The following is a 13,819-nucleotide window of genomic DNA, read 5'->3' on the forward strand; positions in this document are numbered from 1 at the left end:
CATTGGTTTTTTTTGTTTGTTTGTTTTTGCTTAGAAAGACATAGGACAGGAATCACAATTTGCCAGCAGGGCAGCATCCAACAGTAGTGGAGTTAGTCTTCCTTCCAGTGTATGTACCAGTCCAGGTGGCCAACCAGGAGTTACTCTGTTTGGTTCTCTTGGTGACAGATCTGGGTGAAGGAATGAGACTCACAGGTGCAGGGGCAGTCTCAGGCCCTAAAGGAAACTAAAACTTACTGCACCTCCACAGACAGTTTCCAGGGTCCTTGCAAGATACGTGCCCAGGTACAGAAATCACCATACTTACCAAAGTCCAAAGCCATGGCTTCTCCGTTAGATATTTGTAGGTCATTTGTAGTTTCTCCCAGTCCTGATGGAATTTACCAATCAGGCCTCACAAGCAATGTTGCCTAGTAAGACAGTTGATACTATGTCTTTAATCAGAAAGATAAGCAAAAGTGCAGTTTTCATGCAGAGGGGAAAGTTTTTTTTTTTTTTTAATGAACACTTTATTCACAGCCTGATACTAAAAAAAATAAAAAATATATATATATTTTTTAGTAGGTGCTCAATAAATGTGACTAGCTATTCTGCTTTTACCTGCCCCAGTAGGACCTTTCCAGAGCTTCTACTGTCTGTAACCCCTTTATTAACTCCTAACAATTTCTGGGAGACTTTAGCCTGTATGTTATACATCTAAGTTATAAGTCATATTCCAAAGCTTAAGTTATTCCTATGTTGGCAAAGTGTTAACATCCTTGCTCTTCTGATGGCCTTGCTCTACTCAGTAGTATTCAGCCTTGCGCCGTAGTTCCTCCTCACTGTCTCGCCCTCTTCCGAGCTTTTGTCAATCCCCAACAAACACCATCAGTGGTGGTGGAATCAGGCACAGCAGGTTTTCACTGGCAGTTGCTCTGAGCTGGCCTCAAGTTTGCGAAACTTCTTGGTGATTTGTCTCAAACTGGAAAAATGACTTCCCTTTGGACACCTAGAGTGGTCCCAAAACTGCATTACTTTGGCAACAATGTATTATAAGAGTTTATTTTTTAAACAGTTCTTTTAGTTATTATGTATATCCCTTCTCCTAGAACGTAGCCAAGCAGTCAGGCTGGGGTAATTCTGAGTAATAATTGTTATGTTGTACCCGACTTTCTCATTTCTGTACTTCATCTTGGGTTTATCAAGTCAGATTTCTCAGGTTTCACTCCTTCCCTAGGGATGAATTTTTCAGTAGCTGTTGTATCATCAGTTTCCCAAACATACTAAGTTTATTAGGCTGGTGAAGAATTAAGAATTGGTTTATGCTTTTGCCGTTATTGTCATCATCTCTGCAGCAGTAAGAACATTTTCACGGTTGCTCGTATGCCTTACCTTAATGTCAGTCATCAGCAACACTCAGGGGTTATTTCTCAAAGCAGAATTGTTAAGCAAACGCTGACACTATTCGATATGGCACTTGAGATGGGAGTACCAGCTGTTCACTGAATTTTAATTTGCAATTTCAAGGAAACTAAAATACTGATTCTTCTCGAGTTTCCATTGTGAGGGCATAGTCCATACTCTGTAGGATAAACTCGTTTTCTATAAGTCTGAAATCTAAAATCGTAATAATTGCACTTTGTATTTTACAGTGTGTGGACCAGTTGACAAAGATCCAAACCGAATTACAAGAGACAGTGAAAGATTTAGCTAAAGGCAAAAAGAAGTACTTTGAGACTGAACAGATGGCTCATGCAGTACGAGAGAAAGCTGACATCGAGGCCAAGTATGTGTTTGAGCATTTGTAAAAAAAAAAAAAAAAAAAGATTATGGAAATAAATGTTACCTTTGCTAATACTTCGTTCTCTGATAATACAGAGCATAGACTCATTCCTAGGTTGTGTTGGTTTTGTTTGGTTGACAGATTTTACTTACTTTAGGTCACATTTTTTAATATTGACAGGTTTTTCTCTAAATTAGCATAGCAAAATGGAAATATTTGGTTTTCCACATTAAATTGAATTTTGAAAGTGAAAGAAGATAAATGAGTATTGTATATACAGAGTTGAAAGCTTAGCAAAAGTCTAGTTGAAGTTGCTATGGTATCTCAATATCAGGGTTTCAGAATCTCATTTTCCTCATGCTAAATTCCAAATTAATGTAGTTGGAAATGACGGTGATCCTTAGGATGCCATTGACCATGGACGCATCAGGTAAACAAGAGCACTGACCTCAATATAGAAAACCTGCCCCAAGCAAAGTTTTTACCTCATACATAAAATTCTAGTATATGTAATTTTTAATGCATGTTTTTTATGAAAATGAATTTTAGTTCATAGTTAACATTGCAAAAATAAGCTGTTAGCATAAATAATAATATATACAGTATTTTGGCATAATTTTTGTTTTGGGATAAAATTGTATAATAGCATGATACTCTTCACTTCAGATTTGACTTTTAAAGAAAGATGATAATCTTTTGATATGTAAATCATTCTTTTTGAAGAGCACATCCTATCAAGAGTTTGTTGATTTTCTCTGTTCTAGGTGTTAAGTACTCTAGCAGATCCTCATTTGTCAGGATCTTGGCCTGTGATTTGAACAATTTTCCAACATTTTTTCATCAGCTTCATGAAACCTGCATCTTTTCTAAGATCTATGATTGCTCTTTGTCATTGGTTTTATTTATTTATTTTTTTTTTTAATAATAATTTATTGTGTTTTAGATGAAAATTTCCGTGGCATATTAGGTTCCCATTTAACAGTTTTTATGCAAATTTTCGATGTGTCAGCATTCTCATTATTTCCATTCTGTTTCCCTTGATCTAGCTTCCTTTCCCCTCCTTGCGTTCTCGTCTTTGCCTTTGGGTAAATGTTGACCGTTTGGTGTCATATAGTTGATCGTTTAAGGGAACGTATTACTCATGGGCAATATTGTTTACTTTATAAACCAATCTGTTATGTGGCTGAAAGATGACTTCCAGACGTGGCTTCAGTTCCAAGTTCAAAGGGTATCTTAGGGCAATAATCTCAGGGGTTCCTCTAGTCTGTATTGGTCCAGTGCGTCTGGTCTTTTTTAGGAATTGTGGGCATATTTTATCAACTATATCAACTTCATTTTCTATATATGTGAATTGTAAGACCTTTCTTTTGAGAATTATTAGGAAAAAGAACTGACAGTTGGTAACAGAAAGATATAAAGCAAGCTATAGAGTAGAGATTTTTGCATTGACAAAATCTCTACTCTTCATAGAACTGGACTGTGAAAGGAAAGTTGAGATTCCTGTTACAGAAGTGCACTGATGCAAATCTAGTAGTCTGAACTCCGAGTCATGAAATCAGAAAGGCTGTGAACACTTAACACAAATAGACTGGCAAGGAAGAGAGTGTTTTTCTAATATGTTTTTATATGCAAGAAATTTAAGCAACTTGATAAGCATCTTTTGAAAACTCAAGGGGCCCTGGAAAGTTTATTTAGTACCAAAGGATGGTAAATGAATACTCAGTGTTACTGGAAATCGTATTTAATATTTTTCTAATTTATTTTTATCTTTATTTCATTTTTGTGAGTGTACATATACAAATCTGTAGTTTCATAGAGTCAGTGAGCCCATCTTTCCAGTAAGACCCGAGTTTTTAAATAGGGACATCTCCTTTAGGAATATCCTATCGTGGTGATTTTCAGGTACCTGTTTTTTAAACCTCAGGGATTTTAGAGCAGAGAGTCGGCAGATTTGTAGATTATATAAATGCCTGATTTAACCAGGTCCCATATGGAGACAGTTGTAGTCTCTACCTAAAAAGTGTAGATTTGAAAGGGTCTCATTCACAGCTGAGCCGTGGTTGTGCAGTGGTTAACCACTTAACTGCTAACCAAAAGCTCAGCATTTCAAACCAACCAGCCACTCCTCAGGAGAAAGACGTGTGACCGTCAGCTTCCATAAAGATTTACAGCCTTGGAAACCCTATGAGGCAGTTCAGCTCTGTCGTATAGTTGTCCCTGTGAGTTGGAGGCGACTTGACGGTGATGGGTTTTTGTTTTGGAATTCACAGTTGCTGATTCTAACTTTAATATGGCCCCAATTCACTACATAAGCCAGAGACTTCATCAGCCTGAGACCAGAACTAGATAGTGCCCAGCTACCACCAATGACTGCCCTGACAGGGAATACAACAGAGAGTCCTTGGCAGAGCAGGAGAAAAGTGGGGTACAGAACTCAAATTCTAGTAAAGACCAGACTTAATGGTCTGACTAAGACTGGAGGGACCCCAGAAAACATGATCCCTGAACTCTCTAGCCCAGAACTGGAACCATTCCCAAAGCCAACTCTTCAGACAAAGATTAGACTGAACTGTGAGTCAGAATTGACTCAACGGCAGTGGTTATAAGACATAAAACGATATTCGAGAAGAGAGTGCTTCTTACCTCAAGTAGAGATGAGACTAAATAGGCAGCTCCTGTCCAGAGGCAAGATGAGAAGGCAAAAAGGAATAGGAGCTGGCTGAATGGATATGGGAAATCCAGAGTGGAAAGGAGAAGTATACTGTCATAGGGAGAGCAACTAGGGTCACATAACAATCTGCGTATAGATCTCTGTATGAGAAACTAACTTGAACTATAAGCTTTCACTTAAAGCACAATAAAGAAAAAAATAATAAATGGCCCAAAACTCAAAGAGGACAAAACAGGATAGATATTTTAGTTCAGTATATAACTTTACTGAAAAAATAACTCAACAATAAAGTAAAAAATGCCTTTTAAAAATGTTCATTCATTCACCAAATTTTTGAGTAATTACTTTATATTCAGGACTGTGGGTACAGAGATAAATAAGGCAAAGCCTAGAATTAAAGACAAATGTGTTTTAAAATAACTTTATTCGCATTCAAAGAATGCTTTACATTACTCAGCTAGTAACTTACAATTTATTTAGAGTAGTAGTGTGACAATCCTGTTATAAAAAACAGAGAAAATGGAGAGATTAATTTTGTTCAATGATAAGGAAAACTTTAATAGAAGAAGCGACATTTGAACAGTCTTAAAGAATGAGTATGATTTTTCTAAGTAGAGATGAGATTAAGAAGGGAAAATGACAAAGCCAATTCCTCAGACAGGGATTAGACTGGATTATAAGATAGAAAATGAAACTGGTGAGGCGTGAGCTTCTTGGCTCAAGTAGACATATGAGACTTTGTGGGCAGCTCCTGTCTGGAGGGAAGATGAGAAGGCAGAGGGGGACAGAAGCCAGCTGAATGGACATGGGGAATACAGGGTGGAGAGCAACTAGCAGTATATAGCAAGGCGTATATAAATTTTTGTACAGGAGACTGACTTGATTTGTAAACTTTCACATACAGCACCAAAAAAAATTGAAAAAAAAGGGGAAATGAAAACTGGACTACATAAAATTATGATAGATGATTTCATAGAAGGTGAGATGCATGCATTGGGAGAGACCATAAAAGAAAGGGATATGGTTTAAAAGAGAGAGTGAGTTTCTTTTAAATACGTACCTTGTGAAGAGGCTGTGGGACATTGGGGTGAATTTGTTTGCTAAGGAGTCAAATATTTGGCTCTAAGATAAGAATTGGACCTCAAGATCCTGCTTTGTTGGTCACTTGCCTATCAGATGATAGCTCTTGTTCTTAGGTGCCATTAAGTCAGTTCTGACTCAGAGCAGTCCTGTATACAAAAGAACAAAACACCATCCAGTCCCACACCATTCTCATAATAAGTTATGTTTGGGCCCTTTTGTTGCAACCATTGTGTCAGTCCATCTAGTTGAGGATCTTCCTCTTTATAAATTAGAGAATTTACCGAGCATCATGTCCTTTTTCAGGGACTGGTCCCTCCTTGCTTTAGTTATCTAGTGCTGCAGTAACAGAAATACCACAAGTGGATGGCTCCAAAAAAACAGAAGTTTCTTCTATCACAGTCTATTAGGCTAGAAGTCCAAATTCAGGGTGCCAGCTCCAGGAGAAGGCTTTCTCTCTCCATTGGCTCTGGAGGAAGGTCCTTGTCATCAGTCTTCCCCTGGTCCAAGAGCGTCTCTGCACAAGGACCCTGGGTACAAAGGACATGCTCTGCTCCACATGCTGCTTTCTTGGTGGTGTGAGGTCCCCATTCTAGTCCGAGTGGTGACTCCACCATTTGAGACTGAAGCAGTTCTGCTTCCTGTGTTCCTTGTCTCTTCAGCTTCTGCGGGACATGGGTAATACAGAGTAGAGAGCCTGGTTTCTTGGCCTCTTGGCCCCTTGGGCTTCACTGCCTGTGTCTGCCTTCCTGGGGCAAGTGTTCCAAAGCTCTGTAGCTCCACCAATAAGTGCCCGGAGGCACCCCACTCTGCCAGGAAGCCTGTGCAGAGATACTTAGCTCTCTCACTCCATGGATCAGCTCTAGCGCTGTCTCACACCAGTCTCCTGGTTCAGCTGCTGCTGGTCCTCTGCTGCTGCCATTTTTCTGCTGCTGCCGTTGTCTCCAGTGTAACAGCTTTCCTCTTTTCCTCCTGAGTCCTCACCAGAATTGTCTGACATCCATAATTCCACCAATAGTCTCTTCAAGGCAATCCTGGCTTTTACGATTTAGGCACTCTAGAACTCTTCCAGCCTTTATCTGTTCATGGTTTCAAAACTGCCTCCACATTTTAGGTGTCTGTTAGAGCAGCACCCCACTCCCTTGGGTACCACATTCTGTCTTAGCTATCTAGTGTGGCTATAACAGAAATACCACAAGTGGATGGCTTTAACAAACAGAAGTTTATTCTCTCACAGTTCAGGAGGCCAGCATTTTGAATTCAGGGTACCAGCTCCAGGAGAAGGGTTTCTTTCTGATGACTCTGAGGGAAGGTCCTTTCTACCAATCTTGCCATGGTCGTGGAGCTTCTCGGCGCAGGCACCTCATGCCACCAAGAAAGAAGCACCAGGAGCATAGCACGTCCTTTGAACCTGGAGTCCCTGTGCTGAGAAGCTCCTCAACCAGGGGAAGATGGATAACAAGCACCTACCCCCAGAGCCGACAGAGAGAGAAAGCCTTCCGTTGGAGCCAATGCCCTGAATTTGGACTTCTAGCCTCCTAGACTGTGAGAGAACAAACTTGTGATTGTTAAAGCCATCCACTTGTGGTATTTCTGTTACAGCAGCACTGGATGACTAAGACACACCTGATAACGTGTCCAAAGGACATGAGATGAAGTCTCGCCATCCTCGCTTCTGAGGAGCATTCTGGCTGTACTTCTTCCAAGTCATATTTGCTCCTCTGGCAGTCCATGGTGTATTCAGTATTCTTCACCAATACCATAATTCAAAGGCATCAGTTCTTCTTCAGTCTTCCTTATTCACTGTCCAGCTTTTACATGCATATGAGGTAATTGAAAATACCATGGCTTAGGTCAGGTGCACTTTAGTCCTTAAAGTGACATCTTTGGTTTTTAATATTTTAAAGAGGCCTTCTGCAGCAGGTTTTCCCAGTAAAATACGTCTTTTGATTTCTTGACTGCTGCTTCCGTGAGCATTGGTTATGGTTCCAAGTAAAATGAAATCCTTGACAACTTCAGTGTTTTCTCTGTTTATCATGATATTGCTTAACTGGTCTAGTTATGAGGATTTTTGTTGTCTTTATGTTGAGGTGTAATCCATATTGAAGGCTGTAGCCTTTGATCTTCATCAGTAAGTGCTTCAAGTCCTCTTCACTTTCGGCAAGCAAGGTTGTGTTATCTGTATAACGCAAGTTTTTAATGAGTCTTCCTCCAACCCTGATGCCCCGTTCTTCATATAGTCTAGCTTCTTGGATTATTTGCTCAGCATATAGATTGAATAAGTAATGGTGAAATAATACAACCCTGATGCACACCTTCCCTGCAGTATCCCCGTGTTCTGTTCAAATGACTGCTTCTTAGTCTATGTAAAGGTTTGGCAAGAACACAATTAAGTGTTCTGGAATTCCCGTTCTTCTCAATGTTATCCATAATTTGTTATGATCTGGACAGTCCAGTGCCTTTGCATAGTCAATAAAACACTGTTACTCTTTGCTTTTAGCCAAGATCCATCTGACATCAGCAATGATATCCCTTGTTTCATATCCTCTCCTGAATCCAGCTTGAATTTCTGGCAATTCCCTGTCAGTGTACTGCAGCAACTTTTTTGAATTATCTTCTGCAAAATTTTACTTGTATGTGATATTAATGATATTGTTCAGTAATTTCACATTCTGTTGGATCACATTTCTTTGAAATGGGCATGTATATGAATCTCTTGTGTAGAAACCAGTTAGCTGTCTTCCAAATTTCTTGGCATAGACAAGTGAGCACTTCCATCATTCCATCGATTTGTAGAAACATCACAATTGGTGTTCCGTCATTACCTGCGTGGGGCCTTGTTTTTCACCAATGCCTTCGGTGTAGCTTGGCCTAGTTCTTTCAGTACCATTGGTTCTTGATCATATGCTACTTCATGAAATGGTTGAGTGTAGCCCAGTTGTTCTTGATACAGTGACTCTGTGTATTCCTTCCGTCTGCTTTGATGCTTCCTGCATCATTCAGCATTTTCCCTATAGAATGCTTCAATATTGCAAGACTTGAATTTTTTTCTTCAGTTCTTTCACCTTGAGAAATGCTACGTGTGTTCTTCCCTTTTGATTTTCTGACTCCAGGTCTTTGCACATTTCATTATAATGCCTTACTTTATCTTTTCAAGCTCCCCATTAATCTTCTGATCAGCTCTTTTATTTCATCATTTCTTCTGTTCCCTTTTGCTACTCTGTGTTCAAGAGCAAGTTTCAGAGTCTCTTCTAACATCCATTTTGGTCTTTTCTTTCTTTACTGTCAGTTTAATGACCTTTTGCTTTCTTCATGTATGATGTACTTGATGTCATCCCACAACTCGTCTGGTCTTCGGTCATTAGTGTTCATATGAATCTGTTTTTGAGACAGTCTGTAAATTCGGATGGGATATATTCACAGTTGCACTTTGGCTCTCGTGGACTTGTTTAAATTTTCTTCAACTTTAACTTGCATATGAGTAATAGATGGTCTGTTCCACAGTCAGCCCCTGGCCTTGTTCTGACTGATGATACTGCATGTCTCATCATCTCTTTCCACAGATGTAGTTAATTTGATTGCTGTGTGTCCCATCCGGTTTGGTCCATGCATATAGTCACTTTTGTATTGTTCAAAAAAGATATTACCAATGAAAAGGCCATTGGTCTTGCAAAATTTTACCATGCTATCTCTAGGTTCTATCACCAAAGACCTATTTTTCAACTACTGTTCCTTCTTTGTTTCCAACTTTGCCATTTCAGTCACCAGTAATTATCAATGCAAGCATCTTGATTTATGTTTGATCAATTTCAGACTGCAGAAATATATAAAAATCTTCATTTTCTTCATATTTGTCATTAGAGTTGGTGCATAAATTTGAATAATGATAGTTACAGGGATGAAGTCATATAAATATTACAGTGAGACTAGATGTTGGAGTTTAGTAGCATAAGAAGCATTAACATTTGAGGGGTAGTTGAGGGAAAGGAGACCCCAGTATAGTTCATAAGTTTTGTATGTCTTGTTTTTTCTAGATTGTTATCTTTGAGGTGTAACTGTCTTATTCTATCACTAATACCTACCTTAGTACTGCACAAGAAGCTAAAGGAATTAACAAATGAAGCAGAAGCCAGAAACTTAAAACCTTACATTGGAAAATCTAGGTGCAACTCATCCTCTTTGGAAGATGACTATAGGAAAAGGAGAATTGAGAATACCCCACAGTCTTTCTTACCCTGAATACCCACTGCCGTCGAGTCGATTTCCGACTCACAGCGACCCTATAGGACAGAGCAGACCTGCCCCATAGAGTTTCCAAGGAGTGCCTGGTAGATTCGAACTGCTGACCTCTTGGTTAGCAGCTGCAGTACTTAACCACTACACCACCAGGGTTTCCTGAATAGGCTGTCTCATCTCAACTCTTGACATTTGTGGGATTTTCTTTTTAGATAAAAAATTAATAGAAAAACCTGCTTAATAAAAACAAAAAACACATGAAATATGTATATGACAAGGAAGAAAATAACAGGGATGTTTTAGAGCTTTTTTTTTTTTTTTTTTTAACAATAAGGAAGTAGCTGAGGTGCATGTGTGTGTGTGTACATCCCTGAATGTTTTCTCTGGTGTTTGAAAGATGAGAGCCTGCTTTTGCTGTCCTCCTTACATTTGCTTAGCAGAGACTGCTGCTCAGTCTTCCAATCCCAAGTGGTCTGCAGCTTTACTTGCCATTATGGCATAGTTGCCAGCATATGTGTTGAATTCTCCCATGGCAGTCACTATGACAGTGCAGTCAAGGCAAACGTTGTGGCTTCAAAAATTGGTGGTTACTTAGCATTTGGTTGTTGGCTTTCTCGTTATTGTTATTTATAGTTGTTTAGGTAAAACTAACATCTTTTTTTTTTTTTTTTAATTGTGCTTTAGGTAAAAGTTTACAAATCAAGTCAGTCTCTCATACAAAAAGCCATTCACACCCTGCTGTGCACTCGCAACTGCTTTCCGGTTAATGAGACAACACATTCCTCATCTCAACCCTGTATTCCCTGTGTCCATTCAACCAGCTCCTGTACCTCTCTTCCTTCTCGTCACCAGACAGGAAATGCCCACATAGTCTCGTGTGTGTACTTGAACTGCGAAGGTCACTGCTCACCAGCATCATTGTCTATCTTATAGTCCAAGCCAATCCCTGTTTGTAGAGTTGGTTTCAGGAATGGTTCCAATCTTGGGCTATCAAAGGGTCTCAGGACCGTGACTTTCAGGGTCCCTCTGGTCTCAGTCAGACCATTAAGCCTGGTCTTTTTATGAGAATTTAAGATCTGCATCCCACTGTTCTCCTGCTCTATCAGGGATTCTCTGTTGTGTTCCCTGTCATGGCAGTGGTCAGTGGTAGCCGGGCACCACCTAGTTCTTCTGGTCTCAGGCTGATGTAGTCTATGGTTTATGTGGCCCTTTCTGTCTCTTGGGCTCATATTTACCTTATGTCTTTGGTGTTCTTCATTCTCCTTTGCTCCAGGTGGGTTGAGACCAATGTATTCATCTTAGATGGCCACATTCTAGCATTTAAGACCCTAGATACCACTCACCAAAGTGGAATGCAGAAGGTTTTCTTAACAGATTTTATTATGCCAATTGACCTAGAGGTCCCCTGAAACCATGATCCCCAGACCCCTGTCCCTGCCACTCTGGCCTTCGAAGCATTTGGTTGTATTCAGGAAACTTCTTTGCTTTTGGCTTAGTCCAGTTGTACTTGCTATCCCTGTGTTATGTGTTTCCCTTCCTTTCACCTAAAAAAAAATTTTGTCTACTCTCTAGTTAGGGAATATCCCTCTCCCTCCTTCCCCACACTTGTAACCATCAAAGAATATTTTCTTCTCCGTTTAAATTTTATATCTAGAGTTCTTATAATAGTGGCCTTATACAATATTTGTCCTTTTGCAGTTGACTGATATTTACCCCTATTTTTCTAAGTTTAAACCTAACTCATATCTCCCTATATCACCTTGATTTCCTCTCCGTTTGGAAGATCTATGACTATTTAGTCCGTCTTTATTGATTTAACATTGTCATCCTTTACATAATGACATCACTGATTCCCTGTTTTGAGGGTTTTTTATCTTGATTTATTTTTGTGATTTCCCTATCTGGGTTGATATCTGGTTGCTCTGTCCAGTGTTATAGTGTTGGGTTGATACCAAGTATTATTGATTTTCTAACCAGAGAATTCCCTTTAGTATTTCTTGTAGTTTTGGTTTGGTTTTTGCAAATTCCCTAAGCTTCTGTTATGAGAGACACTTTTGATGGATATATGATTCTTGGCTGACAATTTTTCTCCTTTGATGCTTCGTATATGTCATCCCATTGCCTTCTTGCTTGTATGGTTTCTGCTGAGTAGTCTGAGTTTATTTTTACTGATTCTTTGTAGGTACCTTTTCGCTTATCCCTGGCCGCTCTTAAAATTTTCTCTTTGTCTTTGGTTTTGGCAAGTTTGATTACAATATGTCTTGGTGACTTTCTTTTGGGATTTATCTTGTATGGGGTTCGATGAGCATCTTGGATAGATACCTTTCATCTTTCATGATGTCAGGGAAGGTTTCTGCCAACAAATCTTAAACAATTCTCTGTATATTTTCTGTTATCTCTCCCTGTTCTGGTACTCCAGTCACTCGTAGGTTATTCTTGATAGAGTCCCACATGATTTTTAGGGTTTCTTTGTTTTTTTTTTTTTTTTTAATTCTTTTATCTGATTTTTCTTTGAATATATTGTTGCCAAGTGTTGTATCTTCAATCTCGCTAATTCTGACTTATGTCTCCTCAATTCTGCTCTGTTGACTCTCTACTGAATTGTTTAATTCTGAAATTCTGTTGTTAATCTTCTGAACTTCTGTTTGCTGTCTCTGTATGGATTCTTGCTGCCTATTAAATTTTTCATTATGTTCTTAAATAATCTTAATTTCCCTGGCTGCTTTATCTGTGTGCTCCTTGGTCTGTTCTGTCTTTTGCCTGATCTCCTTCCTGATGTCTTGAAGAGTTCTGCATATTAATCTTTTGTATTCTACATCTGGTAACTCCAGGAATACATCTTAATCCGGAAGAGCCCTTGAATCTTTGTTTTGGGAGTTTGTTGAAGCAACCATGGTCTGCTTCTTTATGTGATTTGACATTGACTGTTGTCTCCGAGCCATCTCTAAGTTATATTAATTTATTTTTTGTTTGCTGACTATGTCCTAGCTTCTTTGTTTGGTTTTGATATACCCAAATAGGCTACTAGAGTGAGCTAACTTGATTATTGGAGCCTTTGAAGCACTAATGGCCTGTTACCAGATGGTTAGAGCTGTTACCAGGTGTATGAGCCTAGGAGTCCATTCACTATTCTTGTATAGATTCAGCTCAGGTGTCCCAGTAGTCAGTCACCCAGTCACTAGTATGCACAAGTTTCTGGTAGCAGCAGGGGATCACACGCTGAGGAAGGCAGGGGGCTGACAACTCTCCCATGAATGTCTGTGGATGTGTCCCTGTTCTCTAGAGCGCTCTGGTGGGTGGGCTCTGCAGCCGTACCATAGGCATCAACCAGTGCTTTTAACTGTAAGGACTGGTTGGCATCACTTATCCTTGGACCCCTGTCTCAGGTAGCTAGGTGGCATGGGTGGAGCCTCCAATCCTCAGGTCCCTGCTGTGGGTAGGAGAGGGCCCTGTTTAATAGGCATAGCGATATCTGACGTCAAAAACCTGCCTCTCAGCTGCACAGCTGAAACAGTTACAGTCAGACCTCAAACAGATTTGCCTTTCCAGTATAACAGCCAGGTCTTATCTGCTGTAGCAGGGCTACCTGGATCTATGCCGGCGTGAAAGACAAAGTTTGTGGACCACTTGTGCCTGGACTGGAGCCCCTTCTGCTCTGAGTTTCCTGATTAGGGGAGTTGGCAGAGTATTTTTTCCCCCATTTGTTAATTTTTTCCTTCTCCAAGGCCAGGAGAATGGCTCAGGAAATGCAGTAGGACCTGTCTCAGGCCCAGGGAAATCAACTGTTAATGAAGCCGGCTGGGGCAGAGGGAGGAAGGATCAGATAGGTAGGAGAGAGTTCTCTCAAAAGGAGGAGCTATTAGATCTGTGCAGTAAATTAGATAAAGTCACTTATCTTGTGCCGAGAATGCTGTTTTATCTCAGGTTCTGGAGGTGTGTGTAGATCATGTGCACTGGCTCAGTCCCAACTGTGCTTGTGCCGGGGGTTGGGACTGCAGCACCTCACTTGCCTTTTTTCACTGAAGCAGACGTGTCGTCCTAAACGCCACCACCAGGCCTGCCGTAGTCAC

General features: G+C 40.0%; 1 protein-coding gene across 1 annotated transcript in view; it reads left to right on the forward strand.

The window, feature by feature from the left end:
* The window catches only part of FCHSD2 (FCH and double SH3 domains 2), a 289,540-nt gene that overhangs the window by 164,972 nt on the left and 110,749 nt on the right, over positions 1-13,819 (forward strand). Inside the window, exon 6 of the mRNA XM_049889930.1 lies at positions 1,632-1,765. Within this exon, the coding sequence (XP_049745887.1) occupies positions 1,632-1,765 (134 nt within the window). The remainder of the gene's footprint in view (positions 1-1,631; positions 1,766-13,819) is intronic.

The sequence above is a fragment of the Elephas maximus genome, chromosome 7 (genome assembly GCF_024166365.1).
Source record: "Elephas maximus indicus isolate mEleMax1 chromosome 7, mEleMax1 primary haplotype, whole genome shotgun sequence".
Taxonomy (NCBI): Eukaryota; Metazoa; Chordata; class Mammalia; order Proboscidea; family Elephantidae; genus Elephas; species Elephas maximus.